We start from the raw sequence: 26,429 nt of genomic DNA, 5'->3' as shown, positions 1-26,429 counted from the left end.
TGTCACCCCTACAACCATGCATTCATGGGTACAGTATAAGTGCGCACGTATGCTTGGGGCAGAGTTGAAACTGGAATGCGCAAAATGCACGGAGACCCCTGAGCGCCATAGTCAAGAGTTGGGCTAGTCCGGTTCCTCCTCCCCTCTTGGGTACGTCACAACTCACAATTCTAACACGAGCTGCAATCTACTGCATGGTTCTATCTCTCTCTCTCTCTCTCTGTCTGTCTCTCCTTCGCTCTGGCTCTCTCAATCCACCGTATTTAACGCCATTTGCCACATTATTATTGCCCGCTTCACTCATAATTTATTGCTTGGGTGCTGCCGCTGCTAACCTCTCCTCCTCTCGTCGAACTTTTTTCATCTGTAGAATTAAGCCCGGTGAATATGGGCGCAGGTATAACGTGCTTGCGTATTCTATAAAGAAAATACATATACATATACAAAATAATTGTGTTTGACGACTTCGTTTTTTCGAGATATTTGAGTCGCACGATCGAAAGAATACTTGAACGAGCTATATCAATATCAACACACATCCGTTTCGTGTGTTTGACGTACGATTTTTTTTTTTTTTTTCAAACACCCCGCGATCTTAACGGACTAGCTCCGACTGGCCACAGCTCTTCTGACGTCTTCGAAAGCGCACGTGGTTTCAAACGAGGCCATAGAAACTTTGACACATATTCATTTTTCGGTAGAAAATGAAAAGCAAAAAAACATGTTCGGTTTTTCTTTATTTTACTATCAGTGTAATTAGTTATTTCTTCACCGTGTCAAGGTGCTCAACACGAGGCCAATTTTTTCTTACAAAATCTGTGGATTTAATTTTAAAGGAATGAGCAACCGCGTTAACAAAGAGACATTCTTTAGACCTCGTGTTTATAGGATCAGTGAAATCGGCACGAACCGGTCGACGCGCCCCGGTGAGCCATGAATGAATTAGGGTAATTAGTGGCATCGTATAACTGTGGGCGACTGGGGGCTGAGAGCAGCCAATAAACTGTTCCTGCTGTTGCTCGACTGTTCCTTTACCCGGTGAATAGGTATATACGCCTACCCAAGAACTATATACAGACATCTACATAAACACGAAAGTGAGCTACTCGGTTTGCCTGGTTTCAGTTACCCGATACAGTTGTGACTGCTTATACATAGATATCAGTCGTTAAACCCGGTAGGCACGGAGCTACAATTATTTGACTGCCTAATTTAAACCCCGTTAAATAACAATATATTCACTCGGTCGCGGTGAAGTGAAACGCTCGCGTTACTACATACATACACACTGCTCTACATCCCATCGGCGAAAGCAGGTTGCAGGTTCATTTCATCCGCCAATTTGACGCCCCTTAATTAGCCAATTTATACGCAGTTTCCGACCAGCCCGAAAGCTCCTGCAGCTCTCGAACAAACCGCGATGGATTTAAGGTACTTGAATTTCATCCCGTATTATCATCATTATTTTTCAATTTTATCCCTTCTCATCAATCTCGTCGTAAAAATCGATTCCTTCTTTCACCTTACCGGGGTAATTGATCAATCGGAACACCCGTTGCGTATACGAATGCGTGAAAGGTTGATATACGGTAAAATTGATGACAAACATTCGCCCCCTGAATTAGCTGCCGCATAGTCACACCGTCGTCGGCTGCAGTCCATGCATATAAATAACAACCGCAGGGCGTTTGAACCATAAGCAGTGAAGGACGCACCTCATCCAATGCCCGGTGTCTCTTCATCCGTTACAGAGCCGGCAATGAGACCATTCGACTTCCCGGTGTGAACTCTCGACTCCCCGTTGTTCCGCGTGCGTGTAGGTATGCAGGAGCGTGTGGTGTGCGGCAAAGAGAGCCGCGACGAACGAGAGGCAAACACCGCGGAGGAAGTTGTTACCCGCCGCAGAGGGGATACGCCCCGCCCAATTTCCCCGGTCCAGAACCCAGGAAAACCAGGAGGAAACGCCCCGAACCCGACGACCAGCTACCCTAAGAGCCCTTTCGGTTCCACTCGAACCGGAATCAAGCCCTTCTACTTCTCCGCTTCCGATGGCTGCGTAAAGGACTTCCAGAGAAGAACTGATTCACTATTTAAGCACCAATCGATGTTGGCTACTCAACTTCATGGACTGAATTTCATCATCGACGTCACCTTATCCAATCGCCTTTTGCACCGCCGCCTGTTAACTGATTAATCCATTAGAGAGACGACTCGCGGTTAGGCGAGAGACCGGATGTCAGCGTCGTGAGGGAATAGTGCTGTTTCCGCCAATCCAAATGGGGGCTTATCGTACACCGAATGTGCCTATGATAAAGCGATACGCGCATACACGTGTAAAACTGTCGTACGTGAACGCCTACTAAACGGCTAGAAGTTCACGTAAGAAAGATTTAGGTATTTTCACTCTGGCTGGCAACAATATTAAGCTGGCTACGTTCTCGCTGATTTATTACCATAAAGTTGGTATTTATAAACGCGCCTTGCGATAAAGCTCGGCTAAATCCCAGCTAAAATATAATGTTGATACACTGCCGAGGATATCTTGTTCACTTCGAGGTATAAACACATACTACCGCGTGTTACGCCTCTTCGTGGGTATACACGACCAGGTATACTATCAAAATTGCTGCACACGTAGGTTAGCGTAACAGTCGAACGGGCAGTGTAGCCACCTTAGTTTTCCGTACCCAACGAGCGGGGCAAACCAACACAGACAACAACAACACACCTATCGTGCAGGGAGTACCGCAAACACAGGAGAAGTCAGCCCCAAGCATGTAGCCCGGTACTACCACCACGTATCCCATTGCACATGTAATTATCTGCATTATATAAACTCGTATTAAAATGATTTACTGCAGCCCGTTTCACGGTAATTTACCTATTTGTTCAGCGCGCCCAGTTCATGCCAGATTAACACCGCTTCAAATCGGATATCCGCGTCGCAGTAGTTACGCTGTCTCACCTTCAATGAAGAATAATTACTGTATCAGTTTCTGCTAATCTTCTGGTCGTGGTAAACAGTGAACTGGAAAGGCCTTCTGGCAACCCGTCCGTTACCGTTACTGGTACTATCAGCACTCTGATTTACGTCGAGGACATTGAGGCAAGACGTCACTACCTACGACATTTTGAGAATAGAGTGCAGGGCTTGAGATAAGCGGACCTGCGACGTTGGTGCCAAAGTGACGTTTTCCCTCGACGTGTCTACTAATTGATACTAATGCTCTCTCCCTGCCGGGTTTGCCCAGCACCCCTGGTTACCCCGCACGGCACTAGGGGGCCAAGCCGCAGTCTGTAAGTGCGTGTTTAGCGCAGCTATACCCTCTCATCCCACTCGCCAGATGCCGCAGTTAAACCCTCGATTAAGTGCCCTTCGCAATCCCTCCCTCTCTCTTTTCCGCTCCTCGTGACCACCTCCAACAACTCTCAAACATGCAGGTTGAGGTCGAGCACTCCAGAAAACGGTCTGGAACTCGATACGGATTGAAAACCGCAACTTCCGCCAAGAGGATGCGACAGAATATATGCATCACTTATGGTCACTACAACTGCGGTTGTTACCACCTTCATAAATTCCGTATTCTCTAATCTGACTTTGGATTCTTTGTATAAAGCAATTCACGACTAAAATCCAACTTCGAGCAAGTTTTGGAGAGAACGTTCAACACTCGGAAAACTTCACTATATAAAAATTAGTTTTTACGCAAATCAACGCACCTCCGAACCAACTGGTCGTGGACGTAACCTCCGATTACACATACGGAATGTGACTACATAAATGAAGCAAAGTATGACCACGACTGGTACTAAAGTGACCAAAACCGGTACATTTACGCTACTGGGACAGATTAATCGGGTACAAGAACTGCAATTTCTGCGCGAATGCAGTTGAAACAAAAAAGTCACATGATCGTATTCAAGATTAAACTGGCTCGTCACGGGGTAAAAGTAGAGGCCGCTTGAAAACAAGGAAACGGCCCTTTTGCCCGTGGCACCCCAGGCGCTTGGCTTGCCCATTGTCAAACAAGGGCCACATCGAGTCGGGGGTGTGGATCGTGAACCTCGCAGTCACTGCAGCAAGCGGTCGAATAAATTGATCCCCGGGCTTATTACGTCGGTCGAGCCCTCATATTGCGAAACGTCAGTGGATGGACGGGAATAAGTAGACAGCGAGTGTGTGCAACCACTCCCATGTATTATCGCGCCATATGATGCCTTATTACATTAGCATAATCCCACGGACGGCACAAAGGGCCGATCCTTGCAAAGTCGAAACGGGAGCAGTGGCGGCGGCGGCTCGTCGTCACCTATCCAGCTCGGTTAACTCGGATCTCGATAAACCAAAGGCGACCGACCGTTTGCTGGTCGCGGGCAACAAAATCAATAGCAAGGCGAACGCCGCCTCCCCCGACACGCCGCCCCCCGCGGCTCTCGGAAAACCGAGATTCGCGGATATTGTGGATTGAGAAACTTCTTGGACAACCGTTGCCACACCATCAACCACGCGCGTCCGACTACCGGAGCAACGACACCGCAGATCGACACGAGCAGCGACCTCTTCGCGAGGGGAAACCGGGAACTCGATCATCCCTCACTTCGCTCCCCCGCACGTTTCTCCGTACAGTTGGAATCCCTAAATTTTGCCGTTTCAATTTTCCGTCGTCGCGGACACTTGTTTTCAGCAAAAGTGAGACCGGAGAAAAAAATCTGAAATATCTACCGTGGAGGGCGAAAAGGGTAAGAAAAAAGAAAGAGGTCAAGCGAGGGCAGCGAGTTAAGAGAAGGCAGGGAAAGAAGAACGGACTCGTTCGGTGCATCCGCCGCTTACCGCGCTTCGCCTCGCAACATTAATTAAGAGCCCTAATGACGCCGTAAAATGTTAATTCCAGGGGCTCTATTACAGCCTCTTAGGAAGTCGCTGCCCCCTCCGTTTCTCGGCCCTCAAAACGAACGACGATGTCCCTTTGCGGCAACCAACGTCTACGTATAGCAAACAAATTATGATCCGTCGTTAGAGACATGTCGTTTTTCATATTTTTCGTTTTTTATTCGTCGCGACTTGCGTATTGATTTAAAAAGACAGACTGCAGAGTTGTGTCCAATTTCCTTCAATCATTTCAAGAATCATCCGAACAAGGTGATTCTAATTCCCTGGAGGAGAATAAGAGCTAGGGACCCCAGAATACCCCATAGCAAAAGTCTCGCTCGCTGCGCGGAGCTATCTTATATTCCGAATGAGTTTTATTTTCCACCGGTTGGCTATTAACTTTTACGTGGTACGTTTACTTTTTAATCTCGAGAAAAAAAGAAGACCTTTCCCCGCGTATATTTTTAATTTAATCCCCTCTCTGACCCCTTCTATCCCCCTTTCTTGCACAATCCTCGCCCACACCGACGCAGGCCTCCATTTTCCGTCATAACCATACACCCGTTATGTGCCTCGTACTTGGATGCAGCAAGAGCTAAAACGTACCAGTTCTAGCTCTATTTATGCGATGCGGTGCACCGGAGGACAGCCTCTGGAGATACTCACTCACTACAGCGAGCTCAGCAAGCAACGCCTTGGCTGAATTGAGCGGTATCAGGAAGGCAAGCGTCTTAATTAATCCGCTGCAGCTCGATGAGGGCTGCTGAATTCAGACAGACAATTTATGCTCGCAGAGAAGCTGGTGAAAATGAATAAAAAAAAAAAAAAAAATACCATCACGCACATACGTTTCCGAGTAAAAAGACAGGAAAATCCACACCCATTAAGAATGTCTGTTAAGCTGGAGTGTAAACGCGAGCCGGTTGTGAATCTCGGTTAAAAAGTACAAGGTGGAATTTTGTAACACAGGGGTAACCCGCATGTAAATGAAAGCCGAGTAGAAGAATGATCTCTTTTTAATTCAACACGACCCTCGAGTTTTATTGCTCGGGCAAAAGGAGAGAGAAAGAGAGAAAGAGAGTAAAGGAGGAGACCGCCGCGAAGTGGGATCGCTTGTTTTTATACCGGGGTATAACACGACGCCGCCATTACGTTTAATCTGGCGCAAAAATGCTGAATATAAACCTTAATATAAAGAAGGTTGCGAGCGCGGCCGCTGGTCGAGGGTAGACGAACGGTGGAGAAAACGGCCGGAGAGAAAGAGGAGTGCAAATGAAGCTCCAAGGATCACCCGCGCCCTCTCCTCTCCTCTCTCTTTCTGCATCCACCTCTTCAGCAAGAGTTTTCTCCGGCCCCTCGACACCCGAGCACTAGCTTTTATCTCCTCGACTTTTCCACAAGCCGGCAACCTGGATGGTTAGTTGCCTGCGTCGCCTCCACCTTCTACCCATCTTCTCAGTTTTAAAAATTCCCTTGGTACTGTATTTTATACCATTTTTCGCCCGCACACGTGTACCTCTTATCTGTGTCCAAACAATAAACTGATTTTAATCGTAATAGTATAATGAGAACATGTATAAGTATTGACCTTTTTGACATGAATCCATTTACCTCTTACAGATGTAAACTCCGAAAGAATTTAGTCCTGGGAAAGTGCGAATAGCATCTAAGATTTTTAAAGGTGTTATGACGAAGAATCGATACGGACGTATGATTTCAAAAACTGCAGTTTAAAGGAATATGACATCAATCTTCACAAATGAAGTGTATAATGTGAAAGGTGCACAAGTTTGGTAAAGTGAGATTTCACCGTCATCATCTTTCCCGAACCTCTGTGGACAAAGTAACCATTTGTCAAGAGACCCGTGTACAATCCATCTCCACAACTATACTTGTCACACTGCCAGCCATGAGAAATTCTACCATAGACACAATCATTGATTTATGTTTACTACATCAACAGCATTTTAGTCACGAATATAGTAACAAAATCATCTTACAATCCATGTTTCAAACTGTACACTTGCAAAGTTCAATACAATCCACGAACGCATTACGTAGCTACCGACGTACGTACGTCATCACGGTTTGCATCACCGGGTTTCGGAGTTCGAGCATCATAGGGTGAAAAACATTGAACCCCGTGCAAAAGCGGAATCAATGGAGGGTAATTAACAACAGGTGGAATCGCCCACTCCACCCCGGTCCGCCTCAACCGACTCGACCAACTCGATGCGGGGCTTGTATCGCAGGGCTGCATTTGCACGAGCTTTAGGCTATCGAGCGACGATAGGTTTATAGCACTGCGGTGAGCCGCGCCAGGTCACCCTGATGCAGGCTCGCGTGTCGCCCGGCTCGATCTCTCGACGTTTGCTTCCAATTGTAACCTGCTTCCAATCGACGCTGACCAACAACTTGGCAAACCCCGAAGTCAGTGACTCTCGATTTGTTCGACGCTTCACTCCGACCTTCGAGTCATCGAGTCGAGAAAATCACGGTGCAATTGTAAATGATGTGCAGACTCGTGTCTTTTCGGTTCATTCGACATTACATCACCCGGCCTTGTCATAAAAGGAATTATAGGTATGAACTTTGATTAATCTTTGTTTTCGTCGGAGTGAAAAACTGGGTAAAATCAAACGAATATCCTGCGTGTTCGAGGAAAGTGACGAGCCAGACACACCCGATTCACTGCTTTGAGAGTTACTGCTCGAGTGACGCGTATCTCCTGGTCCAGATAACTGTACGGGGATGGTTTCCGGATCCAGGCTTGGGCACGCTGATCCCCTCCACTTTATGCGAGTCTATTGCGGTGACAACCCATTCGATCCCGAGCCGACAATCCGGTGAATTCCAATTACAGGTATTCGGAGCCGGAGAGTGATTGCCACGGTATCGTGATCATTTGATGCAATATATTTTAATAGTAGTTCTACCACTCGCTGGTTTCCGCACTTCTTAGATGAGAGATGAATGTAACTCCTCGGAGGAAAAACGTCCGATGCGATTACGCCATGCAGGGGCGTAGCCGCTATATACCCTGCACCGATGTATAATACAGTTTTTGCCCGTTGAGGAACACGACTCTGACAGCAATTACTATAGTGAAGCCACCGCAACTATCCTGTTTAGCCATCCTAGCAATCCTATCAGATTAAACCCGCGTCTCCGAACTAATCCTCAGATCGAGGTTTTGTCGGTTAGCAGGCCTTGGCTTTGGCTTTGGCGCATCTCATCAAAACTTAAACTACATGCACACTTCTATCTCCGACAGTATGTGTCTAGGAATATCTATTTCTAAGCAATCATATTCTCCAGCATACAGTATACGTGTAACTTGGATTCTAATCCAGCTAGTCACTCGAGGCGTTGCGATGTAGCTCGGTAGCAAAAACTTGAGACTAGTTGGCGGCGTCTATGCGTGGTTGAAAAGATGAAACTTCAAGCGAATTGTGGCTGGGTTAAATTTCGATCGGTTTTATGCCAACCATCGACAACTTCAAAGTAGGATTTTTGAAAACGCTTTCTATCTATACCTCTAATTGATTTTTCGGAGGGGGAAAATCGCGAAGAACCGATCCTGCCACCGCTGCGTCTTGGATCAAATATGAATTTCACGACAGAGGAATGGGAACGGAAGTGGAAGGAACCATGAATATCCGAGCATCAGACGCCCTCTGGGACATGAAAAACTGCGAGGATCTTGAATAATAAGGCGACTCCCGGTGTGATTCCCAATCTGCCGAAGGAGCCCAAGCTGAGAGACCAGGTGCGCCCAACGGTCGAATCGTTTTATTCCCAAGCCCGAAACTCTGCCCACCCCCTTTCCCCGACCTTCTTCACATTTATATTCGTGTAATACGAATGGCTATTCATTTTTGAACGCGTTTTTCATCGGGCCAACTGAGTAGTGAAAACTCTCGCAGATTTTCGGTTGTTCCATTCCAGCAAACAATGTCGATAGATTTGGCGGATCATCATTCTTCAATCACTGTGATCGTTCAGGAGAATCAAATCATTCCGTGGGCGTGATGAAGAGGGAAGAGAATCCTTGTACGATTATATAATTTAAAATAGCGTATTATGAAACTTATATATATTTAGACGTGTGTTTATCTCGACGATGTTGTTTGAGTTTAGCGAAAAACGGTTTTACGTAACTTATCCCAAGCTTTTATCACACTTAAAACATCCAACTTCAACCCAGCTCTATGCGGGCAATCTCACTCCATTGCCCTCACCCGTTTTTCTTCTTCTAATTATCTCCACCTCCTTTTTTATCGAAAGCACAATCACTCGGTTTGTCTAGCTCGCAGTCACGGCGAAATAATCAAGCATCCGTTGTTCAAGTATCCAAAATATTGTCAAACCAGATGTTCTTGGTGGGTAAACTTGACGTAGTTATCAGTTATCGGCTCGCTGGTGATATTTTGACCCACTGAAGACTGGCAATCGATAATTCCTCAAACAAAATGAATTCAGATCATATCTTCACCTTATCTTTTATCGGTGATTGAATATGTGCGTTGAACAGGCCTTCTGTCAGATCGTTGTGAATGTCACGAAGAAGATTGGGGCAAGTTCGCACGATGCGATTTGTCTGGCAATTCGTCACAGGTGTAAATTTCCTCGCGATTCGTAGGCGTGAACGTTGTATTGCTCTGCAGCGACCTCGGTAGGTCACGAGACAAAAGTATGTGGCACATGTCATACTACAAGCGAAGATGATTCGGCCACGTGTTCTGGTGACAAGTACGGATATGATGCAGCCAGGGATCGAGCTGCTGAAAAAAACGTGAGTTAGTGAAGATTTTAGTTTGCTGAATAAAAAGATCTCGAGGAGCTTTCACGAGTCGATCACAGAGAACAAAGAACGTCTTTCCTCCGCGTTGGAAAAGCACTCTTACTCCCGTGTCGAATGATCGATTGTACGCCTCCTCGCGGTGCCGGTAGCTTTTAAGCCAGCATTAAGCTCGGGTCCACCGAGTGCCGACCGGCGTGCGGTAATACAGACATCTTTGTTCGTTGCGATCGGTCCTTTACCAGTGGTGAAACATCCAGTAGTGAAATTTCCACCATGTCGATTGATGACCGGTGCACTGTAGATGCGAGGTCTTGCTATGTCCCGTGCCAGAGCTCACGCAGGAGGAAATTTCGGCCGGTTATCCGGGGCCCGTGCAGAGCAGAGAAGATCTTCTAGGACACCTCAAGAACTCCTGTCCGATCGATGGGATTGTTTGGTCCAACAAAGTCCGTTGCGACGCGGAAATGCTCGATTTAGCTGGTACGAATCACGATCATTGTAGTAATGATGTTCCAGCATATTGTTGAAAAGTCAAAAATCCCGTTCACGATCTGACAGGTCCGAGTCTCAAAGCGATCGTCACCATGTCTTCGGGGTTTGATCACATGGATGTAGATGAGATCAGACGTCGCGGAATTCAAGTTGGGCGGTCTCCCTTTGCTCTTGACGCGGCCGTCGCGGAAGTCGGAGTGATGCTGGCCCTCAGTGCTAGTCGGCGAGCCCACGAGGGGCGCCTCATGATCGAACGGTCGGTATCAACGTGCACCTGAACTTTGAACCCCTTCGACCAGCTCGATAAAAACCCACCTTCCACTTTCAACTTGTCTCATCAGAGGCCAGTGGGAAAGCAGACCGCAGTGGCTGTTGGGGCACGGACTTAAAGGTGCGACCGTTGGTATCGTAGGACTGGGTGGTATAGGTCGAGGAATTTTGAAGCGGCTGTCTAACTTCGAGGTCGAACGCTTCCTCTACACTGGACGATCTCGCAAACCAGCTGGTAATCATAAATCATACCATTTGCTACACATCTCAAAAAAATTTAACTTGTTCAAACAGACGATGAATTCGGGGCCAAATTTGTGCTTCTGGATGACCTACTGCGTCAGAGCGATTTCGTGTTTGTGACTTGTGCACTGACCAACGAGACTCGCCAATTATTCGACGCTGAAGCGTTTGCGAGAATGAAGAGGACGGTTGTTCTGGTGAACGTCGCTCGTGGATCAGTCGTTGATCATTCAGCACTGATACAGGCTCTACGCCATGGGACCATATTTGCAGCTGGCTTGGATGTTACTGACCCTGAACCACTTCCGGCTAGTAGCGAACTTCTTCAACTTCCAAATGCTGGTAAAATTAATCACATACAGGCCGCAACCATCTGAGGGTTGTTTCGATTTTCAACCACCTTTCTTTTTACAGTCATCACTCCGCATATGGGTAGCTGCACTGTTAAAGCAAGGGCAGATATATCTGTATTAGCAGCGCAAAGTTTGCTGCTCGCACTTTCGGGTGAACCGATGCCGTATCCTCTATGAAAAGAGCTACTTAGGTTCCGCATGTAAATTATCGCGAATCAGAGATGTTGGTCAATGAAACCGTTTTTCTTCATCTCATAAACAGCAATCTCAGAATAAATAAATTTATCGCGTTTTTACTGGAGCGGATTCATTCGAACCTCAGTTGATACCCACACTGTAAATTTGAATTAGCTGGATAAAAGTCCCTTGGTTCTCAATATGGGGCACCCGTACAATCGGCCATTAGAGGAATTGGTGTTTTCGTGAAAAGTGTTAAGCAGATTGCCGCTCCACCAAGCTGCACCCCCAGTCTGTCTTCGGTTGTTTTATGTCTCCATTAGCATTCGGTCCCTCTCGACAAAGACGTACGTACAGTACCTTACTTCTGCGGTTTGTCGCCGCGACGCCTCTGGAGTGTAGGCTAAGATTTATTAGCAGCCCCCCTAGATCCCGCTAAATCTAAATTCCCAAAGCCGTTAGCCCCTCGCCCTCAGCGCCGGATAAAGTGGGCTGCGACAAATCGACCCACAACTTTACTTTCACACATGGTTATTACACGTTTCTCTACACATTTTATCCGCGGTGTATATTCGAAGTCGGCAAACCGTTATAACATAAATCCGCATGGTTGTAGATACACATTTATCTGGACGTAGGGGAGAGGCGAGTAAAATGAGCCCCCTGTAAAATGAAATGGGATATTACAAAATGTCGACAACGATTGAAATGTATTTTCAAGCCAAACAACGATTGAAATGTATTTTCAAGCCAAATACAGAAATAATTGCATTGGCGAAATTGATCTAGCGTTATTCATCTATTAAGGGCCCAAGATGTATATCTATGTATACATTAGAGGATATAAAACTGCATAGATATATACGTTCCGACTAAACACTACTCATATTTTTATTGGATCAAAGATACAGTACCGCGAATATTGTTCAATCGCTAATTACATACTAAGAGAAAAATTTATTACACTGTAAAAATAATCTATCATCGATACGTTTTTCTATGAATAACTTCTCAGTGCTTGATAATAATTGATCTGTATAAACGGATGGTGGATTATATTGATGTTCAAATAATTCGGACACAAAACCTGAAAACAGCTTGAAAGTTATTTTATGTAATCAATTTAAGAAATGATTATAATTTTTCGAACATAACAAATGATTTGGTGGACGTATAAATTGTTTATTCTTGGTAAGTAAAATACAAAGTCTTCTCTCACTTTCAACGGTTGATGACAAACAATTCAATATTTAAATAAGGAGCTGCAGTGTTTCTTACACAAAATCAAACGTGTCGTCTACATCCACTATATTCCTGATCAAACTGAGTTATTATAATTTTATTTGTTTTTCATCATAATCAAGAGAATGCCTCAATGAAATTGTGAAAATGTTGTGCTTCGCAGGGTCCTTACCATATACCTGAGTGCAGTCGTCTTCGTTAAAAAAGCGGGGAAACAATAAACAACCCAATAACGTTTTTCTATTTCCTTTCAAAAACCCATGCCTTATCGACGTCCAAAGAGAACAGTTTGATCCGAATGAACCCCGTCATCCCGAGACTGCAACAACTGCACGACGGTGCGAGTCTGACATGCAGAAAGCTTCTTGAGTTCACTCTGCAGAAGAAGGGAGTCACCCTATAGTCGATTATTTTCCAACACTCACACTTCAAAGAATTTATTCCGGTCCAACGTACCATAAGTGCGTGGCAGGCTGCAGCTAAAGCTTTCGCGTTTGTTAAACAGCTTCCTTCGTCCGATGGAGATCGTTTTCCGGGGTTCCAGTCCCGCGAAAATGTCACCTGAAAGTCCTTTTTTTCAAATTTGAGCCTACCAATTTTCTATCTCTCTACCCTACGCTGACTCAGACGTACCTGGCCACTACCAACCCTCGTAGAATAGACGAAAACCAAGATAAACATGTACCATAACGATACTCCTCTCATTATGTCTTGTCTCAGCATTTCATTCGTGCTGCACAAAATGAGTTCGAAGGGATTAGAAATTCGTAAAGTGATGTTTTTGACACCGTATCTTACAACTGGAGGATATGATTATGCACACAACGAATTTCGACAGAGAAGGAGGTGTTGGAATTGAACTGCGATTTTAATTGAGCTTTTCCTCAAGCGCCTGATTTCTGATTACGTAAAGACCGTTTGGCAAAAGTCGTCACATAGTGCACTGATTCATTTAGACATGATATTTTCGATGAAAATCTTGGTGCAGGTATCAACTTGCATAGTCCGTGCATAATTAAGATGCTCGTTGGTAACCATTTGCAAAATATCGAATAGTATTTTAGTGACATTAAACTATTATAATCATCCAGTAGACAGGATGACACCGAGTAAATTTTCTAATTGTGGCTCCTCTAATTAGCCCTTAACTATATTTTCATGTCAGTTACCGGAAAACACAGTTCTGAGTATAAGATGAAATGAGTTTTGCAGCTGCTATCCGATAATCTAACTCATGTATAATAACTATTGTTTATGGATTTAATCCTGTGACTTTAATGCAATTAAATTCTTCAAAAGTATTAATTCGCTCCCGTGATTAAAGCAGTTTCCTAATTATAATCTCAACAGCTTCACCACACTTGCATCTCTTGCAAGTTTTATATAATATACATTAGGGTGGTCTAAAAGTTGTAAATATAAAATACATGTAGTTTTTATAACAAGTTATTTCGTTTTCCATGACATTGGCATAAATTAAGAGACCGATTCGAAACTTGTCAGAGTTGTTGCTTGTAATAATAGAAACAAACCGTGAAAATTTCAAAATTTCATCGTCATTTTATAATATATTTCTTTCATAAATATATAAGCTTAATAGGATCACTTTTATTAAGCTTGTATATAAGGGAACAATAATTATAAAGTTTCCAAATTTTCAGGGTTTGTCCCTAATATTATTAGCAACAACTCTACCAAGTTTCAACTCGGTCCCTCAATTTATACCAGTCATACAAAACTAAATAACAGGTTATAAATACTACACATATTTTACATTCATCACTTACAGAGCTTAGCGGCACGTGTTCCAGTTGACAGATAGGCTTGAAACTGTACACGGATGTTTTTTTAATGATTTGGAACAGATCTGGGCCACGTCCCAATAAAAAATTTTTTGACCCCCAAATAAAACATATATATTAGGATATGCCAAAAAAAAAACAAACTATTTTTTTCAAACGCGCATCAAAATTTCGGTAGAGCATCTCAAATAGTATATCTCATCCAAATATGAGCTCGTAATATTGATAGTTGTTCATTTTATTTTTTCCATTTAAATAAAACAAAGAAAATCGGAAAAATTAAAAAAAAAAATTTCTTCCAAACGGTTTGACTTATAAACTATCTAAATACAGATTCTTATCGTAAATTACACGCTCTATAAAAAATACTAAGATAAAATTTTTCTAACACTAGACTAACATTGAGTCATATGCGAATATCTCGCAATCGATTAGAGTTAGGAAAATTTTGTCTCTATATTTTTTTATGGAGCGTGAAATTTTCGACAAAAATCTGTATTCAGATAGTTTTATACGTCTAGCCATTTACGAGTAAAATAAACTCAAAATTTTTCCGTCTTTCTTTACGTGTTATTTAAATGGAAAACGAAAAAAACCAAATAAGCACTTCTAATCATCAATATTATGGGGTCATACTTGGATGAGATATAGTATTTGAGATACTCGTTCGAAATTTTGATGTGCGTTTGAAAAAAAAAATAATCTTTGTTTTCGGCACACCCAAATATATATATACACATATTGTCACGACAGTAAAGAATGTACTCACGTACTGATTCAAAATATCAGGGTATTGAAATATCGTTTGAAACTCTTCCTCAGATGTCGTAATTCATCTGACCGCAACCGGAGAATTCCCGCTTTATATATCTCGGGATCGTCGTCGAAGCCCCCGCATCCCCCTGAATGCGCCGTGGCTTTTTCGCCCGCGTCTGTCAAATATTCATATTCAAATCGCTTTCCCGTCTCACTGATAAATCTGCGGGGTAATTTTTTCCTTAAACAGCTTATTTGCTCCAGGTGAAATGATTGAATGCTAACAAAAAGTATCGAAAATACGTATTGGGCGGAAAAAAAAATATGTTGTTTTAATCCTCATATTGAGAAGGCGGATATAATCACTGCGATAAAATAACCGAGGTTGTGTAAAATTACGTGTTATTTCTCAAACTAGGAGCTGCACGGAACATAAAAGAACGAAATTCAAATACAGAAACGTGGATTGACTTTGACAAACGTAAAATAAACTGTAACGGACGTTTATAAAATGAATCGTAGGTGGCGAGGGTGGCGTTGAAGTTTAATTAGTTATGAATGTGGTGTCAGGGTTCATTACAATCGGAAGAATCGCCAAAGTGTCACGGCATCGTGCTACTTTTTTAAAACGTAGTATTATATCTACCCGATTTCCATTCGTTAATAGGTAGATTTCTGATCCGCATAAAATTAACTTGGACCAGATGTTGAACCTTTTGGAAACTTTGAAAAAATCAATTTCCCGCTGATACAACAACATTTTTATTGTATCTTGAATTCCCCGATCGCCCGCAAATCTGTACGGTCACATCCTCGATTGTACCAATAATTGTATCCTCTCTTGTCTGTATTTATAAATCAATTACGACAGAGTCTGTTCCGATTCCCATAAGACTTAGGCATTGGTAAAGGAACAAGGAAATGATAGTAATTTTATAACCATGCTATCGACAGTACTTGAAACAAGTCAGAGCAGTAATCGTATCAATATCTATTTACACCTGCCGCATCTTTATGTCGACTAAAAATCTCTCGCCCACAATATCTCTGAAGCGACAATACCTGTATACAAATATAGGTGCAGACACATTAATCCCTCAGAACTTATGCATACATACTATAATAAATAAGTAATCTCCACAATTTAAGGAAAAGGATCGATATGTATTGAGAGTTATTCTTGATCGTGGTAATTCCATGTATTTCCTTTTACGGAACCCGTGATCTCTGAATAGACAAATCCTTTAATACACTTAGAAGCCGGATCAAACGTCTCCTCTGGAGAAGTAAGCCTGACAATCGTATCCAAAAATAGCTTGTGCAGAAGGCGGGATAGAAGAAAATCGGTGCGCGATTCAGTTTATATCAAAACCACGTTACTTTTACTTTCATTTTATCGCGAAATGAAAAAGAAAAATGGTGAGAAACATCTCTCAATCGGTTCCTGCTTCACCGATGTTTACTTAGGGATCAAAAGCAGTTGCAGAGCACGCGAGAACCGCACCGTGGCTAGTTTGCCAAATATTGGCACTCTCCCGATGGTGGCACTAAACAAATAAGCATTATTATACCTCTGTTAGATTCTAATGCGAATTGGTTGCACCATCGTTTCCACCGTTTACCTCAACAGTTAGCTTTACTATAATCGAGCAAGCTGAATCTTGTGTAACGCATTTAGAAAGATCTATTATGTAGTATAAGTTATGGTATTTGATAACGGGAAATAACGTAATAGATTTAATCTACGAGGTATACTGAGAGAAATTTTTAGTTTCGGTTACTGCTCAGTCCTTAAATATTTTCATTTTATTCCACAATCGAAAAATACAGTTATAGGTAAAAAATGAAAATTAGTTTTGTAGCTCTTACTAGAAAGTCTAGTATCCGTTACTATTCTTTCTCATTACGATCACTGTTACTATATTTTCTTGTAACTGTTGCGAAAATTTAATGCTTGTGCAACAAGAAATTGATGTTAAAGCCTCATTTAACTATAAAAGTACAGCAAACCGAACAAACTGATTTTGAGTTGCAATTACCAAAACAGGATCAACGATAGCGCAAAATGGTTACGTGTACCTCGTTTTTCGTAATTCCAACAATATACAAACAGTTCTTGCAGCGATACCTGTTTCACGGAATTTTTCTAGTTACTGTAAGAAATGGAATTTTTCTCAGTACGAGGAGAAAGTATGAAAACCCCTAAATTCTGGCAGTGTTCGGTGAAAAAAAAAATTACACACAAAACTACACATTATAGTCCTCCATATACACAAGTGCTTGAAGAGAAGAAACTTCTTACTCACACATAAACCGGGCACAGAAAAACAAATTCGAACTCACTGGTGATGAGAAAAATTAACGACAACAGAGTCAGGGTGGCTAGGTGGTCTAGTGGAGTAAGGCTCCGGTCAAGCATCTCCAGACGCCAGGTTCGATTCCTGGCTCCGTCGTTAATTTTTCGAATTTACATTTTTTCAACAATATTCTTCTCGTAAAAAAATGATTTGCACATCCGCATATCATTCATTAGACGGCTTTGCTTGTCTTACGTGGCTTCTCATCGGAAGCAAGGATTCAAAAGGGTAAACACAACATCTACACATTACAGTCCTCCATATACACAAGTGCTTGAAGAAAAGAAACTTCTTATTGACAAAAAAAATTACCAAAGTTAAATCCCTTGTTAAAAATGACCTAAGAATAAACCTTGGTAATTTTTTTCTTTCATCGAACCCCGTGAGATTTCCATGGGTTTCCACACTTTTTCCTCACGCTGTATAACGTAATATATATATGATCTATGAACAATGGATAAAACATGTAATTCGATGGCTCGTACAATAACAGAAATATTGCACGGAAAAATTCAAATGTTTTGTTCAAGCTATGTGAATGTCGTTTACATCGTATAAACGCTTGTTCATGCATGTACTGCAATACTCCATAAAATATTAGTTTCTACAACATTTTCATGTCACGAACATTGCAGCATATCGTACAATAAATTACAAGGTTCTTACCTGCGTTGCATCGATGGAAAACGTCAGCATCGACGGAAAACGTCAGCATCGACATTGATTGGATTTATAGATTGCGTCCTCAGGAATTCAGTTACCGTATCTTCAAATCGAAACAGTCATGGTCTTCCAAACACCGGACACATAATTATACGATACACACAACCTTATCAACACTGATATTCAGCTAATACGCAATTTTATGTTTATAGCGCGAGAAAATCCCACTGTGGTAGCGTATAATCCTCAAGATGGCGGATATATCGGCTCTCGATTGTTTACCGCGACGTTACCAATCGTATCCGCACATGTTTTGATGAAATTCCATCTTGATAATATCGAGATGAAGTAATTGACTGAATGAACAACCGAGATGAAAAGAATTTTTTTAATCTTTTAGACGTGATATCAGATATATTTATTTTTCCGCTGTTAGAACCACCACCGGTTTTACGAGTTAAACTGTTACTATTCACAACTAACTTCACTTATATTGTATTAACGAATATTTATAACTATTATAAAACCTCTGATTGAATAGCGATAGAGAATTGTTCATTAAATTAACTTGTACTGGATATTGCACCGTTGTTACATAAGTAAGACACAAGTTCACGTAAATTTAGTAGAGCCGAAGTCTCGAAACACATCCGTACCCATGAATGTCTCACGTACAAGTAAAGTGTAAACAAACTGGCCTGCAAATCTGGAGTCCCGATCGGCTTTTATTTACCCGTCACAGATTCGAAATTCAAACTGTAACCACGGGGTTATAACTATAGAGCGAAACGATTATTACGTAACACATCATATTCGATTTTGTTCGGGAAAATAGTATAATGCAGGTACACTAAGCAAGATTATTTTCATTGCAATGATAATTCATTCAACTTCGAATAGCGCAGAAATTTTATCCGCAGCTCGATATTACCGTATGCTTCACAAGTCCAACAATTTCTAGTAAATACGTGTCTACGATATTTGTGTACAACGGTACGGGTTTATCAACAATTGCGTGCATATATTCTGTCATCAAATATTTTTACAAATTTCTCCATTAATTTTCCTCTCGAAAGCGAAGAATTGATTTCATAATAATTACAATAATGAATGAGAGATTTTTAACCGCGGAAGCCACGTCGATGAGCAATAAATTTTAATTGGGTACAACATTACGAAAATACTGCATTTAAGAAATAGTTATTAACATGTTGAATAAATGTATACATATACTCTCTCAATGACTAAGAGTTTTATCCTTGCTCAATTCTCATGGGTAATCATTTTCGGGTTAAAAAAACGTATTTAAACATTGAATCTCATGCGTAATATATTTTGAACTCTTACTGATTGCAACGTTGCACTTGCTCTCTTATGGCTCAATCATTGTTTGGAAATAATTTAAAAGATTGGAAACACGATAAGTGTAATTACGTCATGAAAGAAGAAATATCCGTATGACATATTATATATCATGGAAAGTTTGTCAAACATTATTTCTACCGGTACAGCTCAAATTTTTTTAAATTTTATTTGTCTTTTATTTTTTTCTCTCAAGCATGATCAATTAACAAGTTATAAAATAAATTATGCTGCATCTAAAAACTAACTGACGAAGAATAATGAATAAGATCAGACTTTTTACAATTCGATATGCAAAATGATATGAGCATCAGCAATGCATATAAATATACAGAAGTACTATGAAACACAATGATACAAGTACAATGGTAGAAGTATAATTATATAATAAGCTATATAGGTAGCTATATAGACACGGTAAATCTATTAGCTGAGCATTAGTAGAAGGCATTGCTCAGAAACTGTATATTATATGTACCTAGCTTACACATATCACTATAAACATATCAGTTTTCACCTAGTTTTATATCTAGTTCATAGCATTTACTTTGATTATTACTTATTACCACGTCACCTCCGCAAATACATTGAACACAATCATACATCATATTTCATCCTACTTTACACAGGGTTTCATGATTTCGTTATTCGTTGCAGCCTGTCAAATGGAGCACGAGGCGTTCAAATACAAAATAATCACGTTATCATGTTATTTCTAGAATTAATACGTTTCTGGCAAACGAAGGAAAAGGTTTCCATCTAGAAAGCTTGGAATTTTCTAGAGATATTTAATCCAATTACCTATAAACCACTAAGCACAGCTTACTTTTGCCTGGTCGAATTCAAGGTAAGAATAAAATATCATAGAAGAAAACAAATAAATAAAAGTAATAACAGACGAGAAATGTAATTTTTTTGATTTTTCGCGTAGGGCAGAATGATAATTAAGATGAACGCAGGACATGGCCACTTGAAAGCACTTACTGAGGACTGGATTCGGCGGAGAAGGAGGATACATTTTCTATTTTCTATTTTAAATTATATCAAATTAAATATGAGTTATATTTTAGCTTTACAACTTTACACGACGAGTGATATTGGTTGAGAACGAGAACGTTTCACCCTGAGATGGGAAGCATTTCACATATTTATATAGTGAATATACAGTATTTGAGAATTCAGGGTGAAAAACACTGATAAAATACGGCTACACCGTTACACCTACCTCACCCAATATCTCAGACAGTTTTTCAAGGTGTTTATTGATCGAGCCATAGTCTTGTTGACTTCTGCTTATCAATTGAAAAGCATTCATATATTCAAGCTCGGAAAACTGCGGACCTTTTTCTAATACACCGTTTAATATTTCTTCCGGTGTTTGATAGAACAGCTCGAAATATTGCCGGGCATGATCCATCGCCAGTTCTCGAGCCATTGTGATATTTGTTAATGTCTGCTGCAGGGCGAACACGTTTCGACACATCCTTTGAATGCCAATTTCGTCAATTTTCTCCATAAACTGAGCAGACGTTATTATAATCTTGGCTATCAGATGACCAAGTCCCTCAAAGATGTACTGAAACGATTTTCAAAATATCACTAATTGGAATCAACTGGGGAAAATAAGTTATTACCTTGGCCTTCTTTGGATGAAGAATAGACTGCATTGCCTCATCTATGTGTTGCATCACTCTGCACAATTCTTCAACTCGCGGATCCGCCTCCTGAGCATCTCTGGCCCCACCACACAGGTGACTGTACTCACCTCGGGGTAACAAGTAATGGAAGCATTGAACACGTACCTGAAACCATTTTTTATTATTAACACAAAGCCAAATATTAATTGTGACCAAAATAAACCAGACGTGAACAAATTTTCGCAGTTGACTCTGACCTCTAGATGCAGCACCAAGATGCAAGTGTTTGCTAACTCGTCAAATTCGACAGCCAGCTGATGCAGCGATTCCACCAAAGCCTCGGGCATAGGCGGCAAGCCTTGTGATTCGCCGGAGTATTTGGCCTGGCGTAGCTCGAAGACGAACGATTGTATGGAAAGGGAGAACCATTCCATGCTTTCTTGGAGTAGCGCTAAACCACGCAGCTGACCAACGTCAGATAGTATCTCATGAGCATTAATACCGCCTTCACCCAAATTACTTGCCAAGATCTCTGCTTCTCTGAGATTACGCTGTCTGACTTCCTCAGGGCTTTCCTCGTCTTGCGTCTCTTGCCGACGCATCGATCTTCGCCCGAAAGCTCCACGCTGAGGATGCGTTTCGTATTTCAAATTCGCCCAATTTGGCAATGATCTAAAAATTTGATTATTATGTCACATGAATTAATATGCAATACCCATAATTTTTGTACTGCAAAAATTAGGAATACAAACTTGATAAATCTACTGATGTCGTCGTCTTTCAACCATGCTGCAGAACATATTCTTTTATCCTCACTTTCAGGCTGAACTATACCACGGTACGCAGCTTGACATGTCTCACGATAATTGTGAAGTATGTTTAAAGCAAGCGTGCAGAAGTGTTCGCCCTGAAGAGGCAGCACAGTCATGAGTGATCTCAACTCATTTACGCATTGCTCGACTTTTACGGTGCTCTAGGAACGAGTAATTGTTCATTTCATAAAGTTTCTTCGCCGACCGTCAGGAATTTAAACTTCAACAAATCACATATCTGACGCTAATTACCTGTAGAAGCGGTCGAGGTAGGCCAAGTTCTTTCATTAATTCAGGCGATGTTGTGGCGCGCCAAGCCTCTTGGCTTTTAGTCGCGGTATCGATAGCTGTAGCAACTATCACGTGATGTCGTCCCAAATATACTTCCTTCACATAATCAGCAATGAAAGTATTCAACGTGCATGGATTTCTAAAATCAGTTGTCATATTTTCATACATATTCACACTAGTTGTGGTAAACTTGTTGTTAGATTCGGGTTGAGTTCCCGTGGTAGCCATTCATACCCAGGTTTACATCCTAAAGCTTGTTCTATTTCTTCAATGAATTTCATCATTGGTCTGAATACCACTGTGATATTCTGTGGGTCTGGTTCACAGACGAGTCTTTTCTCCTTTATAGCACCGAAAGATTGACTAGCATCCTATAACGAAAAAATTCACGGAAATATGTGCATAAAAATCAACCGAAAATGAATCAAATTTGATAAACTAATGTTGTGTTAATCATATACCCTTACCGATAATACGAAATTACTATATCTATGTTCCTTGAGATAGCTGTTGAGCGTCATAGTATGAGATGAAGAGTCGAACTTGAAAAGAGAGCCATTTTTTTGACGCTGCGGCTTTCTTCTGGCAAAATAAGTGTTTATGTCACTTGCCGGTTCTCTCAGCGATGTGGGAGTTTGAAAAGGATCATCACCCATATTTTGTATATCTAGGTATTCAGTTAACAATAACTGAAGCTGCAATCACAAGTATAAGATTACCGTATTCATCAGTTTCAATTTCATGTATAAAAAACTTAAGCAGTAGCACCTAAACTTACAACTGCTTGAATCTTACTCCACACGTCAGGCATTTCATATAATCGTACGTCCAAATTATATTTCTTCACAACATGGGACAAACTGCGTAGCACTACAGCATGCATTGCAGCAACCAATCTGAACTGTTCAAATACTGTTTGAAGCAGGTCAAGAAGAAGGGACTGCTTTTCTGTTGCATTATTACTCGACGTAATCTTAATCTCCGAAATTTCTGCAGATATAGTTTTTATGAAGGTCGGTTGATTGTCAGCCATCTCTTTGATCTTCTTGGAAGTTCGACCTACTATATTCAGCAGCTCGGTCTGCATTTGTACCTTGACTGCCTATAAAATTTCAAAAATTAAATAGTACTTGTTACAATATCATTTTTTTTCGTTTTCTATTGGATATTTTATAAATTTTGTATTTTTTTTTGATTAGGTTCTACCAGAAGTTAATACAAGTTAGCAAATTTCATACCTCAACAGCCTCTGGTATCTTATTGAGCAATGCAAGGCACTCGATTATAATTGCCAGAAAGTGTTCCGAATTCTCTTCAGGATTCGTAGCATTTTCATCCTCGACAATATTACTCAAATCGTCAATAGTTGCAGGCGTTGTTCCCCTATAAAAGATAATACATAAAAATACCGCTACACCAGTCACATTTCATTACATCACGAAAATAAACACTAAAACATCAAACGAAAAACATCGAAACTATATCATACATTGAATGACTCACATGTTTACAAGCGAAGTGCGACGGCTGCATGGTAAAAATTATTTTAAATTATGATAACATTTGCCTGGAGACAAGTGGAATTGATATTTTCCAAATTGTTATAAATCGATAAAAATCAGGATGTTTTACCTTGGAGCCTGACCAGCAGAATACGTAGACATGACGTCAAGTAATGCTCTTCTAACTTTATTTCCTCTAGATCCGCGTGACTCATTGCCCCTTTGAAAATCACGTCCAGAGCCTTGTCGTTTGAGTAATACTTCGCGAGTTGATTCAATATACAAATGTTTACTCAGTTCTTCAAGCAATTTTACATGTAGCTGCTGCTCCTTAGCTTCCAATTCTGTACGAACTTCTCTGAGAGCTTCTACTCCTTCTAAAGTTCCATCTCCGAGGGAAAGAGCAGATACTAGTAACTGGGTAGCGTGTAGGTATAGTTTTTTATTTAAATAATGACCTAGGCGAGAAGGAACATCTCGCAACTGATCACTGAAAATACAAAATAACCGTTCAAGCGATTAAACAATTGACTGTATTGGATAATTGTGAATTTATCGAAGCTCACAATAAAACACTTACATTTCGTCCAACAGCTGCAGAAGATGCTTATGTTCGATACCCTCTAGCCATAATTTCATAAGTTCTTCCCTTCTGCAACGCAGCAGCTGTTTACATGCGTTCAAATTCTCCTTAACAGCATGAATCTTTTCACGTGAAGCTGTGACCCGTTCCGATAAAGTACTGAATATCTACGAAAACAAAAAAAGGTGTAATGAATCGTGAGACCACTCGTGTATTATTTATTCTAAATATTATTGTAAATTTGTCAAGATTTACCGACCTGCATGACCTGCGTGAGGTCCTGATCGTGTAGAGAAACGAGTTCATCGAGACGCTGGTCACTCCTCTTATACTCCTTCTCGAGCTTGGCCTTCTCAACTTCTCGCTGTTCATTTGTCTCGCTTGCGGACAGTGCCCGGATAACAGACATCAGCAGACCGCTCTGTAAGCAATTGGCAAAATTGAAATTTACTTACAGCAACAAAAACTCTAACTAAAACACTGTGCTGAATAGGCTGCTCTGCCGTTAAGAGATTATATATCATCGCTGATATCCCTATCAGTTTACATGTCGATGTGTCATGAGAGAATGAGATTTACCAGAACATCTCAAACTGAAATAAAATAGTGCTACCTACGCTTTGGAAGACCGTTAATGTTGTTGAGAACTTTAATCTCTGATTTCAGGAGAATTTTGAGTATGCAAATTGAAAATGGCATGAGCTTTTTGAGAGTGTAATTAAAAATAATTCGGTCTAAAGTGAAACACAAGAATATGACAACACAGCGTTCGACGATTCTGTAGCGTGAAAACATGTTGACAATTATTAATTATGTAGTAAATGATTCAGCAGTGGCTGTAACAATTTTAATCATCAAAATTTCTAAGCCTAACCTCAATGTTGACTAATATTTTTTACGTCTCCAACGATAGCGTTGACACTCGAGTAATGAATTGATATCTGAGTATGTATTTTACTCACTGTTTCTTTGGCATGTTTTATCCCCCGTGGGGGTTTAACGGGCGGAATGGCAGTCATTTATGTATTGGTTGATAAATGATAAATCAAAAGCAAACGTCAGAATTAGAAGTGTCAAATGCGAAAGCAGATCGCTGATTTTCCACGCTAGAGGGCAGCGCTACTTGCTGTAGCATTTAGCGCCAGGTTTGAATTTTAGCAGTGTCGACAGCGAAATTTCAACCGCTAGCAGTTTACTCGTGTACCGACGGCTTCGTACATAAATACCACAAAACGGGAAAACCATGGGTAAGGCTTTGCTATTCTATTGATAATTATTCCACTGATATTTCAATGGCAAGAGCAAGTATACCGCGTTTAAAAAATTCATAAAAAGATGTTGGTTGATTCATTTCCTACAATAACATTCTAGTGGATATTGATCTGTAAGAAATTCGAATTTCAGCTCAAACCGTATTCGATTTAATCAGGTATTGCTGATTTCTACAGAGCCTATTTTAAAGAGACTGTCACTGCGTATATAAAATTGTAAGAATATAAGTAAATTTTAACAAACAATGTGATTAAAACGAGTTTTTGCACACGTCTCTATCAGGCGAGATTTGAGGGATTACCAATCTGCACTTGGAAGCAGGCCACAAAAGCCACCGAATCAAATGTTTTATGTTTTATCATTGTATCGTCTTGTCCCGCGGCTAACAATGGCATGATTTTCACTTTCCCTGGTTGCTCAGTTACGAGTATCAATTAAATCAGTAGTTTACAAACCATTTTCCAAATTAACTGGTTTTTATTTATAAAAATATATCTTTTTTATTTAATATTTACACGTATATGAGTAAAAAAAATTCATTCGGATATATTAAGACTCGTAACTTATGATTTTATCGAAATTATTTGTTCGTGGAACCGAGTGCGCGTTATAAAAATTGGGCAAAATGGTATGATGCATCAACTATTCACTTACTGCTTATTACAAGTAATCTCAAGCCCTCATTCATATATCACCTTCATCAATCGTGTAATTTCCTGATTAAAATCGGCGACAAGCTTGGACGAAAGATGAAAAAAATCGTATTAGATAGGGACGAAAAAGCTCCGATCCGCATTGACGTTTAAAACCTTTTCATATGCGCGTTGCAATTCTCTTATTCAAGTATCCGCGCAACTTCGAACGAAAGCAGACTGCATTGCTCACTCTTAAATTTCATGATTCCTAAAAAATATTTCGGACTACGAAGCTGACATCGATAC

At 40.9% G+C, this 26,429-nt stretch overlaps 2 protein-coding genes across 3 annotated transcripts; one reads left to right on the top strand and one right to left on the bottom strand.

Annotated features, from left to right (window-relative positions):
* The first annotated feature begins 9,469 nt into the window (after positions 1-9,469).
* On the top strand, positions 9,470-11,326 carry LOC124184744 (glyoxylate reductase/hydroxypyruvate reductase). The gene is made up of 6 exons (XM_046574802.1): positions 9,470-9,665; positions 9,976-10,154; positions 10,233-10,422; positions 10,508-10,671; positions 10,731-11,021; positions 11,094-11,326. Exons 1-6 carry the CDS (start codon positions 9,595-9,597, stop codon positions 11,207-11,209), a joined length of 1,011 nt encoding a protein of 336 aa, XP_046430758.1. The 5' UTR covers positions 9,470-9,594; the 3' UTR covers positions 11,210-11,326.
* Positions 11,327-18,031: 6,705 nt separating this feature from the next.
* Positions 18,032-25,307, bottom strand: LOC124184737 (exocyst complex component 4). 2 transcript variants are annotated; one of them, XM_046574779.1, is made up of 14 exons: positions 25,179-25,307; positions 24,476-24,637; positions 24,214-24,383; positions 23,764-24,123; positions 23,635-23,658; positions 23,370-23,514; positions 22,910-23,233; positions 22,599-22,826; positions 22,366-22,502; positions 22,093-22,270; positions 21,781-22,001; positions 21,286-21,700; positions 21,026-21,193; positions 18,032-20,967 (listed from the first exon to the last, which is right to left on the bottom strand). In XM_046574779.1, exons 1-14 carry the CDS (start codon positions 25,233-25,235, stop codon positions 20,599-20,601), a joined length of 2,958 nt encoding a protein of 985 aa, XP_046430735.1. In that variant the 5' UTR covers positions 25,236-25,307; the 3' UTR covers positions 18,032-20,598. The 2 variants fall into 2 exon arrangements, with proteins under 2 accessions (XP_046430735.1, XP_046430736.1); XM_046574780.1 differs by lacking the exon at positions 23,635-23,658 and having other exon boundaries at positions 19,334-20,967.
* Between the last annotated feature and the right edge of the window lie 1,122 nt (positions 25,308-26,429).

The sequence above is a fragment of the Neodiprion fabricii genome, chromosome 6 (assembly GCF_021155785.1).
Source record: "Neodiprion fabricii isolate iyNeoFabr1 chromosome 6, iyNeoFabr1.1, whole genome shotgun sequence".
NCBI lineage: Eukaryota > Metazoa > Arthropoda > Insecta > Hymenoptera > Diprionidae > Neodiprion > Neodiprion fabricii.
Note: the sequence above shows the minus strand (reverse complement) of the source record. Positions and strands in the feature narration are given on the sequence as shown.

What these genes read in the sequence shown, in the direction of transcription:
- LOC124184737 (XM_046574779.1), bottom strand. Translation starts at nt 25,235, where the DNA reads ATGACTGCCATTCCGCCCGTTAAACCCCCACGGGGGATAAAACATGCC. An exon ending in ACCTCACGCAGGTCATGCAG is followed by an intron (nt 24,384 to 24,475) that starts GTCGGTAAATCT and finishes TTGTTTTCGTAG; the next exon opens with ATATTCAGTACTTTATCGGA. An exon ending in ATAGTAATTTCGTATTATCG is followed by an intron (nt 22,503 to 22,598) that starts GTAAGGGTATAT and finishes TTTTCGTTATAG; the next exon opens with GATGCTAGTCAATCTTTCGG.
- LOC124184744 (XM_046574802.1), top strand. Translation starts at nt 9,595, where the DNA reads ATGATTCGGCCACGTGTTCTGGTGACAAGTACGGATATGATGCAGCCA. An exon ending in GGAAATGCTCGATTTAGCTG is followed by an intron (nt 10,155 to 10,232) that starts GTACGAATCACG and finishes ACGATCTGACAG; the next exon opens with GTCCGAGTCTCAAAGCGATC. An exon ending in GGGCGCCTCATGATCGAACG is followed by an intron (nt 10,423 to 10,507) that starts GTCGGTATCAAC and finishes TTGTCTCATCAG; the next exon opens with AGGCCAGTGGGAAAGCAGAC.